A 26,862-nucleotide genomic window follows, 5' to 3' on the forward strand; every position below is an offset into this window, starting at 1 on the left:
TGAATCACATATCATTTTTAGATGCACATTATCCAATATAGGGCTTGAAATTGCAGCACAACCCACTGCAAAACTGTATTGTTCCAGAAATCGCCAAGCCAAGAGCAGCACCAGAGTTGGTGAACCAGAGCCATCTCTAACTCAACATTCATTTTTAGAAATAAACAGTAGCTGACCCCTAGCTTCTCAAATCAGTTGCTTCAGTCTCTCCTCTGAGAATCATGTTCCAGACTGGGTCAATGGACAAGGAACCTGTGCTGACTGAAACAGATAAAATCTAAAGATGCAGGAGATGCAAATATCCTTCCCTGTGTCCTCTAAACCAGCCAATACAATACTACAAACTCAAGTAACATTTTCAAGTGGCCATTGCTGGGAAGCTCCCATAGCAAAAGCCTGTAGTGGTCACATCGCTCATCAACCAATGCCTTCAAACCCTGTCTACTAATGGGATTACACTGGCAAATCGGCCTGATGATACCATCAGGAAACATTGGGTGGGAACAACCTTACTTGCATTTGCTGGACTACTGGTGCAAAGCTGGAATTGTAGACGTTGATGAAATTACTGAGCTCACTCTAAAGGCGATATCTACTGGAGTTGTAATCTCTACAACATCTGAAGCATACACTTTTCCCTTCTTCCATTTGGAAAAGCAGATTACAAAAAAACAGACTCTACATGTGTAACGCCCTACAATAATGATGATATGTTTTAAGTCGCTAAATATAGCCAGTTTAACTTTCCAGCATTTACTCAATATAACATTCTAACTTCGAGTGTTTTGTAACATAATTAGGTGCATGACCATTTTTGTATGAAATATGTATTCAAGGTGGGTATTTCGTGAGCCTAAACTTTTGACTCTTATTATTTTGGACTATTGTTCACGTCATCCATCTTTATTTGTTATGATTGCATTTATTGTGCTATCACCAAAAGAAGGATGATACTGCAGGACCTTATGTAGCGGTAACGCTGTTAGAGGGGTTCCAAGGCTTCAGGGCAATCCCACTCCTTGGATTACATAAAATATTACATTATAGGTGCTGATTTTAAGATACGTTTGGATTGCTCTTATGGACACATAACCCTCTCTTTACCAGACGGGACCTTTTACGTGTCATAGATTTTCATTGGCATTTATGCTTCACAACACAATCTGGGCTTTTTAAATATTACAAATGTCATCCCCCACAGTACTGCGCCTTTCTCGACTGGTTACCAATGTGTGTCCTTAATGTTGACTCTGAGGGCTGCTATGCAGTTGGGTTGATCAACACTTACTTTTTTGTATGCCCCCACGTTAAAGGTGTGCCTCATTTATTATAAACCTAAAACATGCAAAATACTTTACAATATTTTATTTAGAAATAAGGGGTTTCATTAACTGAGCAGTAGGAACTATGAGTAATCACTGGGGACCAATATATTTTTTATAGAAAACATATTTTAAGAAGCATCATTGGTCAAATATGTCTCTTGGTGTACTAGCATTTCATTAAAATGTGCCTGAAAATAGTTGTACATCTCTTTAATTTACTATATCAACATTCCACCCAACGGAACACATCTTTCCACAACGATATTCTCTGTTGAAAATGAGTAAACACACTCCCAGAACTCACGGATGTTCCTTACCTGCTTCTTCTTTTCCCACCCTGCTGAGAGACTATCATTGTCAATTTAAATTCAGCTTCCAGTTGCCGGATGGGCAAGCAGGAGAGCCAAAAAGAGGAGACCAATCGCCTAGCATGTCTGGAGAGATGTAAAATTCCTCCCGCTGTCTTGAGATACATGAAGTGGAAAGTGAAACAGGCATTAAAATGGCCATAGCTATCTTTACGCTTACAGGGTGTCGCACCGGTTGAGTTTTACAAGGATAGCATCAGTCACTTTATAAATTGTTGAGCATCTTATAGTATGTCTTGGCTGAGCATCCGTCTCTTATATATAGATATATTCAATCACAATACACATTTATGCATGCCCATGCCACCCACTCCCATTGCTATCCACTGGCATTATTTTAGAGATGAGGTTATATGGCTTGCAGCAGGTCCACGTACTATGGGACTCTTTCTGTTTTTAACAACTACTACCTCATAGAAAATGGAGGTGCTATAAAGTATGTTGCTTCTGTTTCTATCCCCATATTACAAAGACAGTCAGCAATTCAATGAACACATAACTCTGCTCTACCAAATCCATCTGCTCGGGGAAGACGTGATTTGTATCCTACTGCAAGCTTTTGAACTGCTGTCCAGTCATGTGGGCAGGCTCACACTTATGGATGCAATGCTCGCCTCCCTCCATAGACTTTAATAGTCTTCCTTAGAGTGACTCAAAGCACATATGAATTCACCCTCTGACCTCAAAACGTGCATAAACATGCTTCCACACACCTCCCTGCGGATAAAACCCTACTGGTTCTGCTTTAAGGCACCCATCTGATTCAAAGTCTACTGCCTCGTCTAAAAAGAGGTCCACCTACCTCAACTACCAATCCTTCAGAACAAACTCTATATACCTGATGAGTCCAGATCTAAAACAAATACCAAGAAAACATTGTCTCTTGCTTTGAACATTCAACTCCTAAGAAACTTGCCCGATTCCTGTTCTGCTCCTCTTCTACATGGATCTCAAAACATTTTTAATCTTGACCTAACCACTATAGAGGCTGATCGCTCCTACTCCAATTATGATATTACAATGAGCCGCGCTGTCTTTTTCTTCATGGTCGATGCACATATAGATGAGGTAACACAGGCCCTTTCTCTGTCCCTCCGTTTTATCTAAAATGGTTTGTTTCCCTGAGGCTAAGTCAATGCCACGGAAATTTACAAACAAAATTAATCAAGTAAATAGCAGGATCATTAATTGCAAAGTATCAACAGTTCTTGCTTCTCTTGAAGTCCAGCATCTTACTGCCACAGTATCAAAAATTCACATATTTACATTTATTTTTACATTTGGGATATTTTTTGGCCAAGGCAAATATGGTGTAAATGTCATACTTTGTACAAATCTCGATATACCATATCACTGAATTGCAATCTTAAGAAATCTATAGGTACCTTGTAGGATGAGTATGAAAGGGTATCAATAATGATGTGTTCTTTCTTTCCTTCAATCTTTGCGTAAAGCATAACGTCATTGTCATGGGATTCTCCGGGGTCACACCCTCCGCCTGCAAAATATAGAACCAGATACGTTACTCAGGATAAATGGCATACAATGTGCTTTACATGCTAGTAAACAAGCCCTTCAGTAGGATCTCAGGGGCTTACATATTCCTCAACATAAAAGTAGCACCTTGTATGTGGGTGGCTCAGCTGCATAATGACTCAGTAAGGCCACAAATCTAGACGGACTCACACATCAACAGCATTCAAGGAATATGCAGCAACTTCTGATGTGGTTTCTAACTTTGAAAATGATATTTTACACCCCGTCCCCTTGCGACTGGCAGCAGGCAAGATCAGAAATACACGGAAGTCCCTCTGCAGAATTGCAGGTGTCCGCCCTGAGCAAAAGGCAATAAAGTTTCCACAGAACATTGTAATGGTCTCCAGTCAAATCATTCGCAGGGCAGAACGTGAATAATGGCTGGTATCAGCCTCCAGCACCAACATTCAAATGGACTCTTTCTACTTCTCTCTGCTTAATTTAAGATATTCTGCCAGTAAAGGGTGTGGTGTTCCAACAGTAGTATAGACCAGTCTGCCTTGGCTACATCAGTAGCTAAATATGCCTCAACAGTGGGCCATAATGCTTTATTGTATGATATAGAACATTTTAAATGACATAAAGAAATCTGCTTGGCTAGATTAGGGTCATCTATTTCTAAGCCTTATTGTGGATCCAGATTCTCTGATGACAGTGAGCTTCCAAGGCAAAGCTTGCCTGGGGTAAAAAGCGCACTTTGGTTACTTGTAGATAACAAACAGGAAAGTGCAAAGCTTGTAGCATGAATACTAGTCTCAAAACGATAGATACTTGTATAGTAGGATATCATAACAAGCATTGGCATAGCCAATAGGTCTCGCCTTTGGGACCTTATAAGTGTTTAGCCATGCAATAGTTAGTGTTGTTGCACCAAGGATATTGTGCTACATAACTAAATACTTATAAGGTCCCAAAAGCGAGACCTATTGGCTATGCCAATGCTTGTTTCTAATTGTCACATATGAAAGCACCTTCAAATAAGTGATATTAGGATGTGTGTGACACTACAGTTTTGCTCCATATATAATAAGAACTTAGCCCACATATAACATGCCTCCTAGCTCACTAATGGCATTGATATCAGGGGGCGGGGCAGGATGCTTCTCAGTTCATGCTGAAAAACCTTCACTTCCAAGAAATACTTCTCAACACAGGGTTAGAATCTGATGTGCTCTGATGAAACCCTTCCGCTTGTTAAAGAAATACAATTTATTGCAATCTGAAGAACCCTCATTATACTCGAACATGATGTTCAGGGCTTGGGAGCCCACCCGGAGCTGTGCTCCGGCTCTCCCTGTCCATGTGTTAGCTCTCCCACCTCCAGCAGAAGAGATGAGGGAATACACATGAGTGAAGGGTGCAGGAGGTGGGGGGGGCTGTTGATAGTTCACTAGTGAGACATAAAAAAGGGAGAAGGTGGACGAATTGACAGGGTGGGAAGAGTGACAGGTGGAGGGAGAGATGAGGAGATGAAGGCGGGAGGGGAGAGGGACGGTAAATGTAGAATATGTTGTGTTTTAGCACGTGCTCTCTCCAAATATTCTTTATAGCTCCTTTTAATGGGTGTTACTACTACCCAAAGTAATAGAACCTAATGTATCGACATTGGAAGGATGAGCAGCTGAGACAGTCATGCCAGATGCACATTTTGAGCTTCAGTAATTAACCAGTTGTCAAAACAGAGTACGTACCTCACTGTGCTGCCTCGACGGCTAAGAAAAATGAAGAGCTGTGGGAAAGAGGGTGAGGAGAAAGGGAGGACTGAGGAAAAGTGCAGGTTGGAGAAGCGCTGAGGGCAGGATAAGGGGGGAGGGAGGGCCGAGACCAAGTGAAGGCTAGAGAAGCGCTGAGGGCAGGATTGGGGGGGGGCTGAGGCAAAGTCAAGGTTGGCGAAGCGATGAGGGCAGGAGGATGAGGGGTGAGGGAGGGCTGAGGCCAAGTGAAGGTTGGAGAAGCACTGAGGGCCGGTGGAGGAGGGGAGAAACTAAGGGCTGAGGCAGAGTGAAGGCTGGAGAAGCGTCGAGGGAAGGAGGTGGATGGAGGCTGGAGTGGGCTGAGGCAAAGTGAAGGCTGGAGAAGCACTGAGGGCAAGATGAGTGGAGAGAGGGCTCAAGGTTGGAGAAGCCCTTAGGGCTGATGCAAAGTGAAGACTGGAGAAGCACTGAGGGCAGGAGGATTGGGGGGGGCTGAGGAAAAGTGGAGGTAGGAGAAGCGCAGAGAGCAGGAGGAAGAGGGAGAGGACTGAGGAAAAGTGAAGGCTGTAGAAGCACTGAGGGCAGGAGGATGAGGGGAGGGCGGGATGAGGAAAAGTGGAGGTTGGAGAAGCGCCGAGAGCAGGAGGAGGAGGGGGAGGACCGAGGCAAAGTGAAGGGTGATGAAACGCTGATGGCAGGAGGCGGAGAGGGAAGGAGGGCTGAGGTAGAGTGAATGCTCGAGAAGTGCTGAGAGCAGTAGGATGAGGGGGAGGGAGGGAGGGCTGAGGCAAAATGAAGGCTGGAGAAGTGCTGAGGGAAGGAGGATGAGGGGGGGCTGAGACAAAGTGAAGGCTGGAGAAGCACTGAGGGAAGGAGTAAGAAGGGGAAAGTGGGATGAGGCAAGAGAGAAGACTGGAGAAGCTGTGAGGGCCGAAGGGGAAGAGGAGAGAGGGCTGAGGCAAAGTGAAGGCTGGAGAAGCACTGAGGACAGGAGGATGAGGGGGAGGCAGGGCTGGGGACAAGTGAAGAATGGGGAAGCGCTGACAGAAGGCGGAGGAGGAGGGGGAGGTGGGTTGAGGCAAAGTGAAGGCTGGAGAAGCGCTGAGGGCAAGAGGATGAGGGGAAAGTGGGGTGAGGCAGAGAGAAGACTGGAGAAGCTGTGAGGGCCGGAGGGGAAGAGGAGAGAGGGCTGAGGCAAAGTGAAGACTGGAGAAGCACTGAGGGCAGGAGGATGAGGGGGAGGCAGGGCTGGGGACAAGTGAAGAATGGGGAAGTGCTGACGGAAGGCGGAGGAGGAGGGGGAGGTGGGCTGAAGCAAAGTGAAGGCTGGAGAAGCGCTGAGGGCAAGAGGATGAGGGGAAAGTGGGGTGAGGCAGAGAGAAGACTGGAGAAGCTGTGAGGGCCGGAGGGGAAGAGGAGAGAGGGCTGAGGCAAAGTGAAGGCTGGAGAAGCACTGAGGACAGGAGGATGAGGGGGGAGGGAGGGCTGAGTAAAAGGGGAGGCTGGAGAAGCGCTGAGAGCAGGAGGATGAGGGGAGGGACTGAGGCAAAGTGAAGGCTGGTGAAGCACTGAGTGCAGGAAGATGGGGGGTGGGCTGAGGAAAAGTGAAGGCTGGGGAAGCGCTGAGGGCAGGAGGATGAGGTGAGAGGGGGGTCAGGCAGAGTGAAACTGGAGAAGCGCTGCGGGCCAAAGGGGAAGAGGAGGGAGGGCTGAGGCAAAGTGAATGCTGGAAAAGCACTGAGGGCAGTAGAAGGAGAAGGCAGGGAGGTTTGTGGAGAGAATAAAGTGATTCTATAAATGTGGTTCAGGTAGAGGCGGAAGACGAGGAGATGTGCGGTTAAGAGAGGAAGATGAGCAGGAAGGAAACATGGACTGGTGGAGGAAGACAGAGAAAGGAAGTGATATGTTCTGTAGTTTGAGGACAAGAAAAACAAGGGAAGGACTGTTTGCCGATTAAATGCATTCAAGCAAATTTGTGATGCGGCGGAGCGTGGCGCGCGTGCTTGGCAGGGGCGGGGGAGTGCATTACAGGCGGGGGAGCGGACCCTTTGAAGTACGATGCCAAACGGATTGCATGGCGGCACAATGCACGTGATTGTGCGCGTGCTCGCCATGCAATCCGCTTTTGGGAGCACTTTTGGGAGCCCATTACTAGAGTCTCGCACAGCGATTGCTATCGCAATAGCTAGGCGAGACCTAAAAAGGAAGCACACATACGCAACTCTTTCACTGGAGGAAGGATGGCAGGTGTTTGGACACGTTGGCATGGTTTATGTCATGCAGGACACCTTGAGAATCTTGAAATCACATATCCCAGCAACACCAGGGACTGCAACTATAAAACATGTGACCCAATAACAACAATTGCTATCCACATAGGTCAAGAAGGCATCCAGTCATCCTTAACTCTGCGTCTTTCTTTGTACGGTCAGTCGATATCGTCCAGGGGTCTTTAATCCTTCAAACTACAAATGGTTGCTTAGATCTCTTTCTGAAGAGGATCCAAGAGAAATCAACAACAGTTTTAGTATAACGATCTTCAAATAGCATGCCTCTGAGGATGCCTGTTCCCTTAGCTTCAGATCTAATGTTAGAAGTATAGATCTGTTCCTCTGTGGCCCTCTGGACCCAGTCTGAAAGCATGTCAGGGTCAGTTGGGGAACTATCTACTTTGGCTGCCTCAGCCATCTCAATGATCTTGGCCGCTTGCTCAGTAATATCCAAGAGCCTATATCCCCTGCTGGCCAGCAGCAATTGATGCCCTTTTTGAGCCATTCTTACATTTGCCTTTATACATGACCATCTGAAGACCATCTAGCTTGTAAGGAAAATCAAGTGCCGAGGACGCTCAGCACGGAGCATGTTCCCGACTCCTTGATCTAGGAGTCTCAGAGCCTTGTTTGCATATAAAAGGTCACCTTGGGATAGGGCACCACTCTGATGAGCGGGGTTGACAGAGATCCTCTAGTATGGAGTGGTCTAACCAGCCATCAGATAGGTCATCTTCTACTCTAGGGGGTGGTGTGCACCCCTATCAGAACCGGACTGCATTTTTGTTTTTTTCCATACCATATAGTGTGCCAGCCCCTAGACCCCATGGGCTCATAATCAACATCCGCAGAGAAGAATCATCATCATTTCCCTGGTCCTCAATTGTTGCAGACTTCTTATCCTTGTGCAGGCTATCTGTTCATCTCCCGGGGCAGAGAGTCAGAGCGCTTACGCCATAGAGGTTAAACAGAAGGTCCTTCTCATCTTTTCATAAAGGTCAGACACTGTAGGTGAGCACAATTCTTAGTTTTAGGAGAAGTAGGCTCCAAAGCCAAGCCAGTCATCCCCAGAAGGAGACACAACTTCCCTTTGCCGGGGTAGAGAAGGCCAAGACGAAGTGAGCTGATATAGTTCCTTATCTGGACACTTGACAGCTTTTGAAACCACTTTTTTGAGGGTATGCTGTAGAGACTCTGAAATGGCATTGGAAAATTCAGCAGTGAGGACAGAGGAATGTTCTACCGCTTCCATGTACTCCCCTTCAGACAAGGACAGAGAGTTCCTACTCTGCCACCGTAAGAACTAACATGCCAGCGATTGTGGCAACAGCCTTACGCCGTGGACCTAGCATACTATCAGTGTTACTTCAATTAAAAGTAATGAGCACTAACGTTACCCTCGGTGGCCTTGGGGTGTGCTATCACAGAGGAAACACCGGGAATCATTTTGGTCCCAAACCTTATCACACTGCAGAGAAGAGGTATGGTGCTACCACAAAGGACATCATTTATAAATTGAATTAATAATTGACCACATCATGGTTGAATTTTATAAACCTTGACTGTTACTGCACTCACAAAACTTGGGATTTTTTGATGCAGAGTGCTTAATTTGTAAAATATTAAGTGCCGGGGCTCTGACCAGGAGGCCACTGCAGCTTGCACCACCCATCGCCCCTGTCATCGCTGCCAAACAACTACTAACCATCTCTATTGCATGTAAATGGGACAGTTCAGATTATTCAAGGTCTCCAAAGCTAAAGGAATGGCTGGGGAGGCCGGTATTAGTAATTCTTTAATGTATATTATTTTCCTACACAACTGTTATACTGCTCATCTCTAAATTACATGAGCAGCGCCACCTTGTGGCAGACTGCCCTAAGTGTGGTGTTGACAATTAAGTGCCGGTGCTGAGCACCGGAAACCAATTAAGTGCCGGTGCTCAGCACCGGAAAGCTCCGGCTCAAATTAAGCAAATTGCAGACACAGTATGTATGTTCATGTTCGCAGTTTCAGTGCGCACCTGATGAGATGGCCCGTGGTCAATGAATGAGCCGGAAGTGCCGGCTTCTCCAGGCGCCTTGTTGAAGTCTCGATTGCAGAATTCACGTTCGTCCACAGACTTTGGTCGCTGAATCCCAGCTGTGGGGAGACAGTATGCTATTTGGAATTAAAAAGCGAAGCAGCTCGGACGCCATCTGCGACCAGAAAGCTGGATTCTCTGAGCCCGCTAGGGGAGGTAAAGGGAACAGCTAACTGCGAAACATTGCAAATTTGTGCCAGCCAGATATCAACAGATTTCAAATTCGGATAATTATCAAAATATGCAAACATATAGCGGCCTCCAAATACAACATCCAATTGAAATGATAAGTCATCTCCTGCTGCGACTGTAAAATATACTGCAGGAGGCACATATGATGTCTGGGGCGGCAGGGAGCGGTGCCAGCAGAGATGCTGTTCAGAAATAATTGAACATAGGTTTCAATCTTTTAATTGGGACACGAGGCAGCTAATTGCGCGGGAGTGGGAGCTGTTCTGGAGCGTTGCTGCAAGTGGACCCGTTTGACGTGATCTCACCCCAGCCGGTGCCTCGGTGCGACGGCGCTCCTGAGGTGAGATACCAGCTCCTGCCCTCGCGCGCCGCTAAAAATGGGTTCTGCGACACGAGCAGGCTGCCAGTGGCACCTTTTTGTTAAGCAGACTCCAGAGCTCATCTTGATTGGCTATAGGGACTCTTGCTGTCGCAAAACCAGGGAACGTGGTGGTGAGTGTGCCAGGAAAACGACTGAATATGTGCATTGTTCCCGATTTCAGTGAATAACAATCTATCCATCTGTAGTCTTTATTTCACCCATCTCTTTCTTTTTTCCTTTTCTTCAGTGTCAATTACTCAGAGAGGATTTCTGTCGCCCCCTACTCACACTGACACGCCTACTAAACATTCTCACAACTGCACATATGCATGGTGGAGAGGGCGGACTAGGAACCTTCCATTTTGTCTACATGACTCCATCCTGCTGCTATTAATTTTCATGAAGTTAGTTCGGTTTTGCAGCTAAAATAAGTATTGAACACTGTTATAATACCAACCCACCTATATATTTATTACATGATGTGAGATAACACAGCGAGCACGATTGAGTCTGTCTAAGAAGATCTGAGAAATCTATTAGAGTGAGGGCGGAGGTGATGATGTCCGCCAGAGGCTTGAGTGCTTTACGAGAGATGGGCTACGCTGTCGAAGAAGAGGCGATGCTGATAAAGGAAAAAGCAGTCTGAATCCTAAATATCCATGCACTTCTTTTTATTGTGCGTCCTTTTCGTGGACTTCAGAAACAGTTCATCTTGAATTAGTAGAAGAGACAGCGGGTCTCTTTAGGAACAGAGATGTGACTCCGTATCGTGAAGTGAAGCTACGGCCGTATTTTGTTATTGAAAACTATCATCAGATATTAGATTGTGCAGTGAAGATTTCTCTGGGAAACCTCGTATCAAGATTATGGATAACTATTTTCGAATGACAAAATTCTCAAAGCCCTGAAGAAGCGAAACTTTTTCGTGAAACACTTGTTGTCTGTCATTTTCACTACTGTTTGATGAAGAATTGTAAACCGACTTATGCCATTCTCTGCTACTAATTCAAGATGAACTGTTTCTGAAGTCCACGAAAGGGATGCACAATAAAAAGAAGTGCATGGATATTTAAGATTCAGACGGTTTTTTATCAGTGCATGATCTAATATGCAAAATAGTCCCTGAGAGGAAAACAGGGAACAGATATACACCGCAGGGCATATACTCTATTTTCCTTTCCTTGTGATTCTGTGTTTAAAGGAGTTCGTGTTGAGGTAGTTGAAGAGTTTTGTTAGTTTATCAAGGGTGAGGGCGCAAAATAATACCATTTGGGTCTATAGATTGATGGGTTTGGTGGTACTGGCAATGGTTTCTGGCTATTTGTTATGCTTCCAGGTTTTGTGCATTTTCGCCTTGAATATTCTGTTCCTGGCTTTCGAATTACCGACTGTCAGATATATGATCAATGCAATTAAATGTTTTGTTACTGTCACAAGTCACAAAAGATTTTTTAGGTCTCGCCTACCAGAAGGCACAAGCTGTCTGTTTGCAAAAAGACCTATTGTCAGCTTACTTACAGTGGGATTGCTTATCATTGGTTGGCTTTATAGTCCTATTGCTTACTTTTTATTTGTAAGCTTGGGTGGGCTTTCTTTCCTCTTCTTGTATTTGTTCCTCCTCTTGATTATGCCCTTATTACTTGTGGCCTTGCACTGCTTCATTTTCAGGCACTGTTTTTTTCTTTTTGGTTAAGCACTCTATGAGAGTGTATGTACTTCCCAGCTCTCTCCTGCGTGTATTTCTTTTCTACTTCAGAGCTTTGTGCTGCTATCTCTCACCTGTGTGTTTCTCCCCCATTTCTGTAGGTGTTGCGCTTGCCCTCATGTGCTTCTCTCCCTGCATTGCTTTATCATCTCTATGTGTCCTCTACAGGTCAATGTTGCTATCACTTGCCCGTGTGCTTCTTACCCCTGCCTTCTGTGCTACTTCTCCCACCCGCTACTTTTCCTTTAGTTACCAATCTCATGTGAAAAGAAAAAAAAAGTGCCCTGTCATTTTGAATTTCCGCACATGCAGGATGCACACACCTACTAAATGACGGGGCTGGCCATGTCATAAGCTTTTTTTTTACTCTCCTCTTTAGCCATGCTCCATTGCAAAGGGGACGCTAGACAGCATCGCTAAAAACATGGGCAAAATAATAGGTCCCAAAGGCAAGATCTATAAAATGCTTGTTTTATGAAGTGCTTAGCTTTAAAATGGGTTGATGAGTATTTTACTACATTTCTTTTGCAAAGTTGTTTGGCGTAGCTGTAAATGTTTCTTAGATCATGGGAAGTGTAAAATCGAAATAATTTCCTGTAATATATGCACAATACATCCCAGTTAGTATCCAATCTTCTATTCCATTGCCTTTCTACATTAAAGGACAAGTTACTGACCTTCGGTAATGCCTTATGTGGTAGAGACATGATCTAGTCGCAGATTCCTTACCTTTGAATTTCTGAGGCATTAGACTGGATCCGGAAGATTTTTCATCAACCATTACCCTTGCGCGCCGGTTGGTGGCGTCGGTTGGCTCCACGCGACATCGTCGGCGTCGTCTCCGCTGTATATAGACATCACCGTGGCATGCTGACGTAAGTTACTTTTCACGACTTTCCACACCAAAAGGGTGGAGCCATTAAGTCCATGACATTGGTTTGTTTCTGAATAACTAGGGCCCGGAAAGGGAGCATACCCTTCCTCTAAAAACCTGTCTGCAGTGCGGAGAGGATGGGGGGGCGTAAGGGAATCTGCGGCTAGATCATGTTTCTACCAGATAAGGCGTTATCGAAGGTAAGAATCTTGTCCATCTGATAGAGACATCTAGCTGCAGCTTCCTTACCTTTGAATAGATTCCCAAGCAATACTATCCCAGGAGAAGGAACTGCAGACAAAGATAGACCAGGAAGTCCTGCAGGACGGAGTGGCCAAAACAGCCGCCTCTTCAGACTTGACTGTCCAGGCAGTAGTGCTTGGTAAATGTATGCAGGGATGCCGACTTTGCTGCCTGAAAAATGTCAAGGACTGAAACACCACATTGGAATGCTGTGGTAGCAACCTTACCTCTGGTGGAATGAACCCTTAAGCATTCTGGAGGCTGCCTCTTAGCAGCGTATAGCAACTTTTGATGCAGAGGATGACCCATTGTGAGATAGTTCTCTTCTGCCTTGCACAACCTTTCTTAGATCCAACGTATCCCACAAAGAGTTTGTCATCCACCCAGAACTCTTTAGTGTGGTCAGGAGAGAACGACAATACTCTTTTTGGGTGCGGGTGGTGGAGCCGCTCCTCTTCTTTAGAGGGGTCAGAAGAGTAAAAAGTGGGCAAGGTGACTGATCGCCCCACGTGGAATGATGTTACCACTTTTGGCAAGAAAGAGGCCCTAGTGTGAAGCGCCAACTTATCAGTAAAGATGGTTAGGTAAGAAATCTATCCACAAAAGGAGATTTATATATAGAGGGTTGGTCTGTCAGCCTCAAAAAATCAGACAGAGCCGAAAGGTACCTGTTGAGAGTGCCCAGAGCAGAGCCCTGCTGGGCAAAGGTCAAAATAAAAAGAAGGACTTGAGAGAAGGAGGCAAAAAGAGGATCTATAGGCCTTTCTGTACAATATTTTACAAATGTGTGCCACTGGCAGGTGTACATGGTCTTGGTAGAGGGACATTTGTCTGCCAAAATAACATTACAGATTTTGGGAGGAAGGTCAAATGCTAATCAACTGCCACTGCTAAATCTCGGTGCAAGAAGCCGTAGAGTTGACAGGTTTGGATGGAGGTCCCTCCCTTGCTGCAGCGATAGAAGATCCTCCAGAAGGGGTAGCCTGATCAGAGGATTGATGCTCTTCTGTAGGAGGTCGGGATACCAGACTCTCCGTGCCCAGCCTGAAGACACAAGAATGACTTGGGCCCGGTCACTAATGATCTTATTGAGCACTCTGGACAGGAGGGGTATTGGCGGAAAGTCGTACAGGAGGCCTGAGCTCCACTTGAGGCAAAAAGCATCGCAGAGCAAGTGCCTGGCTTGGCAGTTTGGTCTGGACTGGTCCCATGAGGCACAGGGTCAAGACTGATTTGCATATGGCTGGGTCTAAACTGTGGTGGCATGGTGAGCCACAGAACGATGGATTTAACCCAGATCTCTTGACTGGGGGTGAATGTATGATTTATTCAGCATTCCGTCCATCATTTGTTTGCGTAGTGCCTTGAAAACTCCAGCGCGCAAAACTGCTGACATTGTACATTCTCGGTGGAGACGAACAGATCTAACCAAGGCTCTCCCCACTGCTGAACAAGACCTTGCACATCTGGAGTTCGAGAACCTGCAAGGTGCTGAACCACCAGGGAAATGTCCTGCTGTTCCAGCCACGTCTCAAGACGCAGGACCTCTTCACAGAGGGTCCACGACCCCACCTTGCCCTGTTTGTTGCAGTACCATATGTACGTTGTCCTTGAACAGTTGAACCAGCTTTCCCTTGATTGAAGGAAGAAAGGCTTTCAATGCCAAGCGAATTACTCAGAGTTCCAGTAGGTTGATGGGAAGCAGAATCCTCTGATCCACACCTCTCCCAGATGGCAGCCCCAACCCAGGAGTGACGCATCTCTCACTACTGTGAGGTATGGTAGGGGAACGGAGAGGGGTCTGCCTCTGACTAATTCGCTGACGCTAGCCACTACTGCAGGTCCTGTGCAGTTCTCTCCGAGATCTGAACCATGATAGAGATTTCCCTGATGCTGCATCCACTGGAACTTCAAGTCCCACTGCAGAGCCCACATATGCCATCTGGCGTGTGTCACTAGCAGGATGCAGGAGGCCATGAGGCCCAGCAGCCTCAGAGTCATTCTCACCGAAATCCAGGCTAGAGGCTGCAATATCGGTATCATAGCCTGAATATCCTGTACTTGCCTGAAACTGCACCGTATCCAGAACAGCTCTGATGAAAAGGAGCATCTGAGAGGGAGTCAGGTGTAACTACGGCAGATTGATAGAGAATTCCATCAGGTACAGACAGTTTGCCCTAGTCTGGAGGTGGGGGACAATAGCGTGGGGTGAACTTGCCTTTAATAGCCAGTTGTCGAGATAGGGGAAGACTGGGACCCCTGATCTGCCCAGATGAGCTGCGGCCACTGCCATCACCTTGGTGAACACCCGAGGGGCACTGGTAAGGCCAAAGGGAGGCACAGTGAACTGACAGTGCTCGTGGCATACCGTAAACCGTAGGTAGCGCCGATGGGCACGCAGGAAGGGAATGTGAAAATAGGCATCCAGCAAGTCCAACACTATCATCCAGTCTCCTGGGTCTAGGGCAGAGAAGTCCTGAGCTATATTGAGCTACATTGAGCATCTTGAAATTCTCCCTTTTGAGGAAGTAGTTGAGGGCTCACAGATCTAGGATAGGGGCAAGGCCCTTTTCCTTCTTCTGGACCAGAAAGTAGCAGGAATAGCAATCACCGCCGGCGTCTGACACCAGAACCCTCTCTATTGCTCATGTGACATTCCTCCTGAAGCAAAGCCAGGTGATACACAATCAGCTGGTCATAAGCTGGAGGCATGGAGGGAGAGGTTTTCTTGAAGGGCAGGGAGCAGTCCCTTTGGACTATCTGAAGAACTCACCTGTCCAACGTGAAGTTTTGCCAGTAGTGGAGGGGGTGGCTGAACCTGCCACCAACTGGCCACCCATGATATTGAAGGGCCGGACTTGGAGTGTTTGGAGGCTGAAGGGACAGGGGGGTGATGGACTGACCCGACTTCTGGCTGCCCGACCCACGGGGTCGGAATGAGCCACGCACACAGCCATGCAGAGGTTGCTGAACTTGCGCGGCCTAGTGACTGGGATATGGATGGCGTGGCTGAAAGACCTTCCGTAGCCACGAAAGGGGCAAGAAGCAGACGAGTGACGTGAGGCCACTGAGAGGCACAAGGACTTGGCCGTAGCCTGTGAGTACTTAATGCACTCTAGGGCCATGTCTGCTTTGTCTCCGAAGAGATGGGTGACATCAAAGGGCATGTCCATAAGGGAGGCCTAGACATCCTCAGAAAAGTCCAAATTTCTCAGCTAGGCATAGCGTCGAACAGTCACTGTCGATGACATCACTCTGCCCAGTGAGTCGGTCGTCTTAAACCCACAACGTGGATTTGACACAACCGTCTGACCATCTGATACTGCTTGGGAGAGGATGGCCTGGGCCTTCTCTGGGACCTGTGCAGCACTTGCACAACGGATTCCCACAAGGAGAGGGAGTAATGGCCCAATAGGTATGGAGTGTTCACCGACCCGCGATTCAAGGCTGGGGGAAGAAAACATTTTCTTGACCCAACTTTCCAGCATCTTGGATTCCCTGTGCGGGGGTGCAGACAGGAATGCGCCCTGAGATTCCGAGGCTTGGACCAGCAAGTTCTCGGGGGTAGGGTGTTTGGAGAGAAAATTTGTGCCGCCTGGTGCAGGAGGATGGCGGTGGGCAAATGTCCTATTCAGAGGAGCCCCTATGCTGGGCTTGGACCAGGTTCCCAGCAGGATATCTGTCAAGGCCTTATTAAAAGGCAGGAAGAGACACCCGGCTGCAGGACCTCCATCAAGATGTTCGTCTTGACTTCCACCACAGGGAGCTGAAGGTCCAGGACCTCAGCAGCCCTTCTCAACACCATAGCATATGAAGCTCCTACTGACTCACTACTGTGGAAAACCCATTTCCTGTGTCAATTCAAAATAGCGCGCATATAGGGTCATGCTGTGTGACCTGTACAGATCCTGTACAGTGTTACGTGCTTAAGTCAGTGCCCTAGTGTTTGTGTGCACATTCCCTTCGTTAAAGTGTAGATTCTTGTAATGTGCATGCTCTTGCGTCTTTTGAATATGTAGTGCACTGGCAGGCAGGCGATGCACTTGTTCTTTACAGCATACACGCTTCCCTAGGAAACAGCAAAAGTCAAATGAGGAGCGAGCTGTAAGATGGTGTGCTTGGTCCTTATGCAGCTAATATACCTGGTAACGGTAAGGCGTGATTAGATGTATCTGATCAACTCGCGGAAGTCCATTACTTTCCAATTTCTGCCATGTAGCAGACTCCTAGACGTGCAGACTCGACATTCACTATAAAACCTTTCAGCTTTTCAGTGCTAAAAGGACCAGTGCCAGAAGGTCCAAGAGCTTGAAGAGCAGATCCTGTCCATTTCTTCTCCTTTCTCGTGCAGGTTCAGGCTCCAGACACTCTTCGCCATCTTTTTTTTGGCAAATAAAGTGCACCATAAAGTACCAAAGAACCTAACTTTACTGTATGGAGCCACTTGACATACACGTCACCTCCCCTCTCAGGTGTCTGCTGTTCAAAACTCAGACCCCCCGCCTCACCTTACAAGGAACACATTTGTCCAGTCTGGGAACTCAACTGTAATGTCTGGCTCACTAGCCTGTGAGGGTGGGTCTCCATGACACAGAAGTAGTACTAGAAGCTGCACTGCTAACTCCAAGCATAAACAAGCGTACGTTCTGTCACACATAAGTGGCGCAATAAACCATGCCTTATACCAGCTGAACCCAACACTACACTCTCAGATTCAATCTGGCCTTCAGACCTAAATATATTTCCTTAGGTTACGCACGATTGCATACAATTTATTTTCACTGAACAGTCCTGCATGTCAAGGGCGTTTATACTGGAAGTACTAAAATGTCCCAATATAGCACTCTTTTTAAGGGCTTACATTTGAGGTTTTCACAAGTGATTTCTATGGGACCCAGAAATAACATCGTGTAATTGCATGGGGGAATAAATGAATGGATGAATCGTAATAAACTTATAACATGCACAACTTTGGGGAAAGAAGCAGGTATCCAAGCTCTAATTGAGCCATGCTTGAATATTTAAGTGGGTAAAGAAATCACATGACGCTTAGATTCACAACAATTGCCATTTTTGCCAGGCACAAAAAAAAGCTATGCAAAAGCTCAAATCCTGTTGTTTATTGTATTGCCGCCAGCGATAAAGTTATTGAAACCTTTCAAACCTGTCAATGCGTTTCAACTTTTCCACTCTTGTGATTCCCATCGTTAAACACTCCAATGGTCAGGATGAGCTAGAAAGCAAGCGATGCATGGAAACTTGGAAGAGGGACGGCGGACGCCTTGGCTGCCGGCCGTCTTCCTCTGGCGGAACCCATGGATTCTCCTACAAGGATGGCAGGTCAGACCGTTCCCTTCCTGTTGTCCTTCCAGGTGCTGCGCTATGCAGAGGGCCTGGGAATGAGCCTCTCTTTTCACCCTGTGCTCTGAGCCATACAACTCTCACCCGCGTCATCGGCCTGCGCCGGCCTGAGCTTGTGCCCACTTGGTTGATTCACCAGGAAAGATCTCATCTTTGATGTGGTGGATCCATATTCCCATAACCCCGAAATTACTGGAAAATCTACACGACATGCACGATGAAAAGATGTATGAATCAGTGGATTGGACAATTTACTTCTTTCATGCATTTTTTTTAACCTTCTATGCTGGTGTCAGTTTATGTATGTTATGCATGTTGTTTTATGGATGTTCTCTATTTGGCAATTGAGTTTTTAACACAGCACATTTTTTTCTCCTCCTGTACCTTTATACTCAACCACCAATGAAACTAGGCACAATGCAGGATTATGGACAATTTGCTAAACACTCTTTAGTCTATTACAAAACCATTCAGTGCTTACATCCAGCCTTTTTGTATTAACATGATTATTACAGCTGTAGGTGTATAGTTTGCAAGACACTGGTTCAATTTTCAGTTGTTGGGCTCAATTTCCATACTTCTGAAGTTGTCAGATTTTTCGCTGTGTTCAGCAATAATAAAGCCTGGTATTTACAATACAAACAGCTGTTACCATCATCAATATCTGTCTCTAAATGTTAAACCTTGTTTTAGTTTCCTTAAATGCCCAGCGCTCTGGTACTCATGTAAACACCAACACACACTCCCTCTCTCTTTCTAAGAAAGACAGAAAGATGACGCTAGAGAGAGGCAGAGAGAGTGAGTGTGTGCGTGCGCGCGTGTCAGTCACAGTGGCTTTTCGCACTGTCCTGAGATTGGTGAATTTAAATAGGCAACATGACAAGTTTCATGGAGACTAGTCAGGATGTTGGGGTTCATGGGCAGATATGTAAACAGGGGAAACACTGAGGGTGTGTGACCACTGCAAGGAGGCCCCAGCTTGATTGTTGCATCCTGGGATCTTTAAATATTGTGCTGTTGTGAAAGAGTTCAAAAAGGGACTGGTCAGTCCTGGGCATTTAACACTATTGGCGCCGGACCGTCAGTAAACAATTTGTTAATGCTTATGGGCACTAAGGAGAGCTTGGTCGATTGGTTCTGAATTCTAGTCTTGTTCCAGCAATTCCAGTTTATTAGACTGCAACCTTTTTTCCCTCCTTTTCCTCCTTGCCTTTTGAATTGCTCAAATGCTAAATATTTACCCCACAGTAATTCATCTGTATTTGTAAAGGCCAGGTATCTGGTTGCCTATATGAGTGCCCTCAGGGTTTAAGTGGAATGAAAAAACTGGGGAGGGGTTCTCTCAAAGGTGCGTGGTTGATTTCCTCTTTGCTGTTCTGGCCCGTTTTGGGGTCGGTCCCTACTTCCTTAATTTAGTGCGACTGCTGTATCGTAATCCATCGGTCCGGATTCGGACGGGGCCCTACGTTTCAGACCCAATCTAGGTACGACATGGAACCCGACAGGGATGCCCGCTGTCCCCGCTTTTGTTTGCGTTGGGAGTGGAACCGCTGGCGGTCCATGTTCGCACTCATGTTGACATGGGGATTGAGCTGGGAGATGGCACTCACACCATTTCACTATACGTAGATGAGCTGCTGTTATATGCTAGAGACCTCCATAATATATCCTCCTCACTTGATTGGGCCCTTAGCCATTTTGCACGTGCCTCGGGACTGTGAGTTAATGCAGCGAAATCTATACTTTCTCCGTCTTTGAATGATACTCCTGATCTGGGATACGTGCTGAGGGGGACACCTGTGGCCTGGTGCGTAGACCCTTTTTGCTATTTAGGGGTCCGAGTTTATCGTACCAGAGTCAATCTTTTCGATGGGAACATGCTCCGGGTTGCCACAGTGATTCGGTCACAGATGGGTTTCTGGAAGACTCTCCCATTGGCAATCTCTGGGAGGATTGCACTTGTCAAAATGTTGGTTCTTTCCCGCCTTCTCTACTACTTCGCCACTCTACCCCTTATCATCTCTCCCCCTTTCTTCAGACAGTGGGAAAAGGTTGTGCAGGACTTCATATGGGGGACATCATGCCACAGAGTGTCCATGGGAAAACTTTATCTGCCTACCAAGCTGGGTGGCCTGGCGGTACCTAATTTCGAGCATTACTACCTGGCCTCCCAACTGCAATGGATCGCCAGGTGGATATCCTCCCGGTACTTACCAGACACGCCTTCTTTACAGCCTCCGCTGATGCAGGGTAGCCTTTTACAAATTTTCCACCCTTGCTCCATGTCCAGACCCCCCGATACACTTCTACTCAATGTAGCGTACAAGTGCTTCCATAGGTGTCTTTTTCTCACTAGTACCACTATTCCATATGCACCTGCTATCCCATTGCTGGGAACTCCACGAGGGGACACCTACACGATGATGACTGAGTTGCATCACTGGGCCTCGGAGGGAATACAGTACGTGGGAGACCTTTTTCAGGACGCCACTCTCATCCCATACCAGGAACTCATAGCGGAAGGGAACCTGTGCCCAGGGCAGTTTCTACTATATAGAACAATCATAGCCTCGTTATCGTCTAAATGAAGTACACTCACTCAGGAACCTCCCACGCAACACACTTTGCAATACCTTCGCGTGATGGGGACAGGAAGACACCTCATGCGCTGGTTCGCAAATTCAATTCTTTGTACTACGTCGGGCTTACCTTACTCCAGCTCAAATCAACAGGTACTTCCTCCGCACAGATGTGGCTTGTCCCCACTGCCGGCAGTTAGATGCCGACATTCTCCATATGCTCTAGTGTTGTCCGGTCTTGTTTGACTACTGGAACAATGTGACAATCACCCTAGCAACTTGCACCTCCTGAGCCATTCCCCCTAATTGGGAAGCCCATGTATTGCACCACCTCTTTAGCAGAAACAAAAACTATAGAGCTGCCATACGATTTCTAGACCTGGGTCAAATAATGGCCAAACGATTGATCACCAAGCGATGGAAATCCCCTCTGTCGCCTCACCCGCTTGCCTGGTGCCAATCCCTGCTTAACTGGGCTAAGGAGGAGGGTACGTAGAGAGGACCTACTTGGCACAAATTCCCCCTAGCGCTTCAGTGGGACACAATGGTTACCAAGCTCCAAGAAAGGGTCACTAACACAGGGGACCCGAATACGTTACCTGGGGCCGATACTCCGGGTACATCCCCCGCCGGCGGGAGTGTTGAGTAGCACTGACACCCAAGCTGACATAGCCCTTCTGTTCCAGAACTTCATTGCCACTAGACCCTGGCAGCTTTGGCCCCCCGGCTACACTAGATGTGGCAGCGGGTCTCAAGCGACTCCCCTTTCCCATCCTTGATTTATGTTGTCCTCATTTTGTCGAACTGTACGATACCTGAATCGTTTACATGCTACCCGGTGGTATGACTCACCAGTACTGCTCCACCCTATCAAGGGATATTAACTCATGATTTGATGTGCTCGCCATAATTTACGCATTTGGTTTTCATGTTACTATTGGGCATTGTGCATCGTGCTGCTGGCAATCACTTTTCTTTCTTTTTCCACTTGATGCATGAGCGCTGCTCTGACTGTATGTTTTATTAAAAATATGACAAAATGATAATAAAAAGATTTAAACCAAAAAAAAACTATTGCAGCTCAAAGCGATCCTCCAGTCTTGTAATGGGATTTGTATTCTGTGCACTTTGTTTGAATGGCAGTATATTATTTGCCTGGGGCGTAGTGTGCTTAGGACAGCATTTGTGCATTGTGTGTTTTTTATACTGTTGATTATATGCTCCACATCTAAGGCACATAACATGTTGCTCATTAAAATTTAAATAAAAAATCGCTGAGTGCAAAAAAAAAAAAAGGTGCGTGGTCGATGTAATTATGGGCGTGGCTTAAAAATCTGTGCTAAGCATAGTGTGCTGCCTGGCTAGTATTTTGCTGCTTCAGTCACTGCATCCAGGTAAATAATACAACACGTAACATTCCACCTACAACGAACCAGGACTATTGGCTTTATCAATGGTTGTTTTTGTGAGCAACGACTATGGCTTAGTTGTATATCATATTGAAACGCTTCAGTTCTGAAATGATGAGACTGAACAAGAACTATAACGAGTCTCTTTGAAGTTACATCAAAGGCGGTGAAGGGTGGTACTGCTGCAGAGGTAAGATTTTTTTTTACACCCCATGGGTGAGGGCAAAAATGGAGAGCCCGAAAGAGCCCTGTCTCAGCACCTGCTTTTTAGAACTGCTGGTGCTGAGCATCGGCAGGACCCGGCCCACTTAAAGCCCTGAGTGCCCTGCTGCACTATCCTCAGGTTTCCTCAAATAACGATGACCAGTTTGTGAAGACCTGCCTCCAGAGGGTCGAGCTGCTAATAACAGATCGCCTTCTGCAGATTCTTGTTTCTGTGAGCTTGTAAAAGGTTGCCTTAGCTGTACCTGTAAGTGCTGCAGCTTCTTTCTGCTCATGCTCACCACCCCTTCAAGTTGTGCCTGTCTATGACATGTAAAGGCCTCGGTGTTATGATTGGCTCTTAAAGCGAGACATTTCTGATTGGCTTGTTCAGAGCAAAGAGTTTACATTTCTGTATCTGTTTAAAGGTCATCGACATGCTTTCCCATGATCCTGCACATGCGTGCCTCCCTTCTTGCAAACGCCCAGCATGATCTGCACTGGAGCACCCTTTACCAAAACCTAGAAGCCATGTCTTGCCCCTGCTTGCACTGCTTAGGCTCATTTGGGGTCCTGGTCCGGCCCACTTGATGCCCGTTTTTATGAGTCACAAACAGCCTTTTCTTTTCTTTTGATAATAAACATTTTGAGACTCAGTGCGGGCAGAGTTTCTTTCCAGTTCTGAAAATGTGTTCCCTGCACCAACCAACATTGGAAACTTCGTGTTCAATTCAGATGCATGCACTGCTCATGGGTGTCATCAGCTCACCTTCTGCCAAATGCTTTAAGTTCAGCCCCACCTTCTATCAAAATCAGAATTCAATAGTGGTGAAATACCTGCACTCGCTTCTGATTTCTCACTACTCTGTCAAACCGATTCGACTTTTTTCTGACGTTCAGTCAGAAGATGAAGCTCCCATGATTTTATACATTGATTCTAGTAATGTCATTTTTCCTGGTAAACTTAAATCCTGCCCTGCTACTCTGAGATCGTTGTTCATATACCATAAACCAGTGGTAATTCATGCACTGGCTTCTTTACTGTTTTCTAATTCACAGTTGTTCATTCCGGCTACAGGGCGATCCATCTTGCATGTCCAAGCTATCTCGTTCCCAAACTTACAGTCGCCAGAGAATCTTGACAAGGTCAAACAGTATCAGAAAAACACCCAAAATGCTCGACTTTTTCGAATTGCTTACCAGGGAAAGTTTTAAATACCTGTAGGATAATTGCCCTATCCATACAAATGTAAGTGTAGTCTCCTCCGTTTCTGGATATTCAGAAACCGTGGTAGGGGAACAAGTTATTTAGTTAACTGTATCTTTTAATACGGTTTCGTTTTTGGTAGATGACATTATCATGTTTGGACTATTTTATAATAGATTGTAATGTGTATTAAAACGATGTGACTTTTTCTCGTGCAAACTCTTCTAAAGCTGAAGAAATTATGCATGAATGAATAAAGGAGCCCTGAACTCGAACGGCAGATGCCCCCGTGCTCCTATGTTCAGTGGGGTCATTTCTTTTAGACTCTTGACACCAGGGAATATTTCTGATCATTGTCCCCAAAGTGCCCCTAGGTGCAGTCTTCAAATTCAGAACCATAATCCTAAAATCCTTAATCCTTCAGATAACGCCATTTTCTCATAGATTATAATTCTATACCCGGTTTTACAAATCACTTATGTAAACGGTCAAGGCATAGGATAAGGAAACGATATTTGAATGCAAGGCAAAGGTAGCGGATGGAAACAACAGGTGGCAGTAAAGATAGTCATTCATTACAGAGCATCAGTTATTGCATCTTTGAACAGTGGTCTTGAGCAGCAAACGGAGTTTCCGACAGCAATTGAGGAACCAACACAGACAGGTGCAGCACAGCTCTAAGATGAACCAGTCTTAGAAACAGTAACCTGCTCCAAGGGCGAATCAGTACAGACGATGAAAACAGCACCCCAGGAGTCTGCTGCATGTTGGAGCGCTGCACAGTACGGCTTAGTCTTTGAACGCTTGTTCAGACTCATCACTGTTTAAGTGGCCAGGGCACTGCTATTGGCAGGAGTAGGCAGTACCAACTCTAAGGAAGTCCTACAAGCACAGGAAATAAACTCTTGATTTTACAATCAGGGTCACTTTCCTCTTGTATCTCTTTCAGCAAATAGATGAGCCTCTGGGCACAGCCCCTCAGCTAAGAATCTACTCAGGGTTTCAGGGAGTCAAATGTCGACATCACAAAAGCCCTGTGGGTATTTCCCCCATGCGAGTTTGCAATGCACCAAAAGTCAGCAGAAATGAAGGAGCTTCCTAGAAATCAGCGACTTCGATGGCCTATAGTTAGCCAGATTCCCAAATGAAGACATATATGAAAGAAGCTCTACTATGTGGAAAAGCCGAGACTAGCCACAAACTACCGTTTGTTAGCCTACAACAACCTAAGCCACATTCACTTCTTGTTGCTGCAGGCTTGTTTCCAAGTAACCCAACAGCTGAGTTTTGGCAGTGAAGAGTGTTCAAAAAATTCTACAGGGCCGTGAAAGGAAGCTCTTTCTACCAAATGCTGAACCCCAACACTTTTTGCACCTTAAGTGACTTTATATTTTACCTCACAAGTATACAAAAAAGTAATGAATAGAATGCTTGAATTAATCTCAGCCACTTGTAAAATACTCAGGGTCGCATCCCAGTCTATAACTTTTCCACACTATGCCACTTCAGTTAGGACATGAAATTCTCGAAATTAGGCTATTTTGACACTTTATGTAATTACACACCATTCACTGTAAAAATGTACAACAAAATGTGCAATTCCTCATGGGAACAATAAGCAAGTGGCTGTTGTTTGCGATGCTTTTGTAGAAATGCAGCCTCACATTAAAAACTGAAGCGAGGATGCATTTCACGTTAAAGTATACTTGCATTTGGAGTAACTACAGGTAATTTACACAAAAGAGAACAACGGGAATTTCTCACACCCTTACTCATTACCCTGGTCTATTATGCACTCATATTTAACATGTTTGAGGCACAGTATAAAGTAGGATTGACATAACAGTGTTAAATAAGGTGTTTGGTTCATTAGAGAGTCAACAAAAATGGGTTCATGTTCACATTGCTTTAACAGCTAAATGAAACAACAGCACATTGCTGCCCAAAATTAGAGCTGAAAGTTAGGCAGAGCCCATTCCCCTCTCTGAGCCAGCGACTGAAGATACCTTCAGGTTCTACGGGGGCTATGAGGTCCTCAGATAAAGGAAGCGATAATAGCATCAATTTGTCTTAAAATTCTGCTGGCAGATAGATGGGTAATGCTCTTAACAAATATAAACCTTTATGCAGGATAATCAGTTTAATAATATCACTTCTTCCAAGATTTGAAATAGGTATCCCCACCCATCTATTTCAAATTTAGGAGACTTTACTCAAGATTCTCCTATAGTTTGATAAGAAGTATTAAGTCAAATGCCCAATAGTTTAGACTTTCCACTGTATAGCCAGAAGAGACAAGATGCAATCCTATATATAAAATTTCCGTCTTAGCCGGATTTAATTTATATCCCAATATTTTACTGTATCTAGATGCAGTTTCTTCAAAAACAGAAAATGCACAATCTGGGTCCTCTCTAACAATTAACATATCATCTACATAAGCCATAAACTTAACCTCCAGTTGAGGAAGTTTAATTGTTATGAAATACAGGCGTGGAATAAGCAATCTAAATGATTGTTCCATATAAAAGGCATATAGGCAAAGAGTAACAAAGGGTATCCCTGATTATAAACATACTTGGACTCCATCCCTACCCAGCACTGGTAATTAGCCTGTAACATTTGATGACCGCTTTGGGGACCCAAAACAGACCAAGAAGCTGCCTTGAGGAACCACCCTAGCAAATGCTTTTTCTGCATCTAGAGCTATCTCTGAAAGTGTGGTGTCTGCCCAGCTGATTAGCATGGAGGCCAAGTTAGTTTGGGCAGAGGTATCTCTGGGGGAATGAATCATAGATTTTGATTAAAAAAAACATAATAAAGGCTTCTGACCATAAGCTAAGTGGGCCTCCCCCCGCCTGATAACCCTGATTAGCTCATAAAAATGCAGTGGCATCGCTACCATTAAGCCGCTGTATAATTAATTGATTCATTGGGGATTTAATCCATACCTGTAGCTTACCCTAGTGGAACCTCCTTGCTAGAGGGAGCTCCTACAGAGTAATAGGCCTCATAATATAATTTTCCTGGGGCTGGGAGGGCAAAGATAACTTATCCCAGGCAAGGAATCGGGTGATTTTCTCATTCTTTCCTTTGCCATGGCAGATGTATAAAGTTTTTGATTGTAGTTACAAAATTCACTGGCTATATCATCATCATTAAGGACTCCCTCTGAGAGCATGTATTTTTAATATAAGTTGTTTTTCTACAGATGATTTGGTTCACGCAGGAAGAAGTCGGCCAATTTTATCTCCATTTACAGTTTAGAAATCTGGGTTTGCTTTTCTAATTTTTTATTGCAAAGTACTTTAATTTGTGCTCTTGGTCTGGTAACATTGCTCTACATACATAAGTGTCGATTATCTCCATTGCCGACTGAAAAGGTGTGCACAAGCTCAAATGCTCTCAGCTTGGTTTTGAGGTACACTTTTTGCACGTGGCTTAACTACATATT

General features: G+C 45.6%; 1 protein-coding gene across 1 annotated transcript in view; it reads right to left on the reverse strand.

The window, feature by feature from the left end:
* RELN (reelin) overlaps positions 1–26,862 on the reverse strand; it is a 1,440,257-nt gene that overhangs the window by 612,243 nt on the left and 801,152 nt on the right. Inside the window, exon 13 of the mRNA XM_085653954.1 lies at positions 3,079–3,191. Coding sequence (XP_085510080.1) covers positions 3,079–3,191 — 113 coding nt within the window. The remainder of the gene's footprint in view (positions 1–3,078; positions 3,192–26,862) is intronic.

This window comes from Triturus cristatus, chromosome 4_1, assembly GCF_964204655.1.
Source record: "Triturus cristatus chromosome 4_1, aTriCri1.1, whole genome shotgun sequence".
Classification (NCBI taxonomy): domain Eukaryota; kingdom Metazoa; phylum Chordata; class Amphibia; order Caudata; family Salamandridae; genus Triturus; species Triturus cristatus.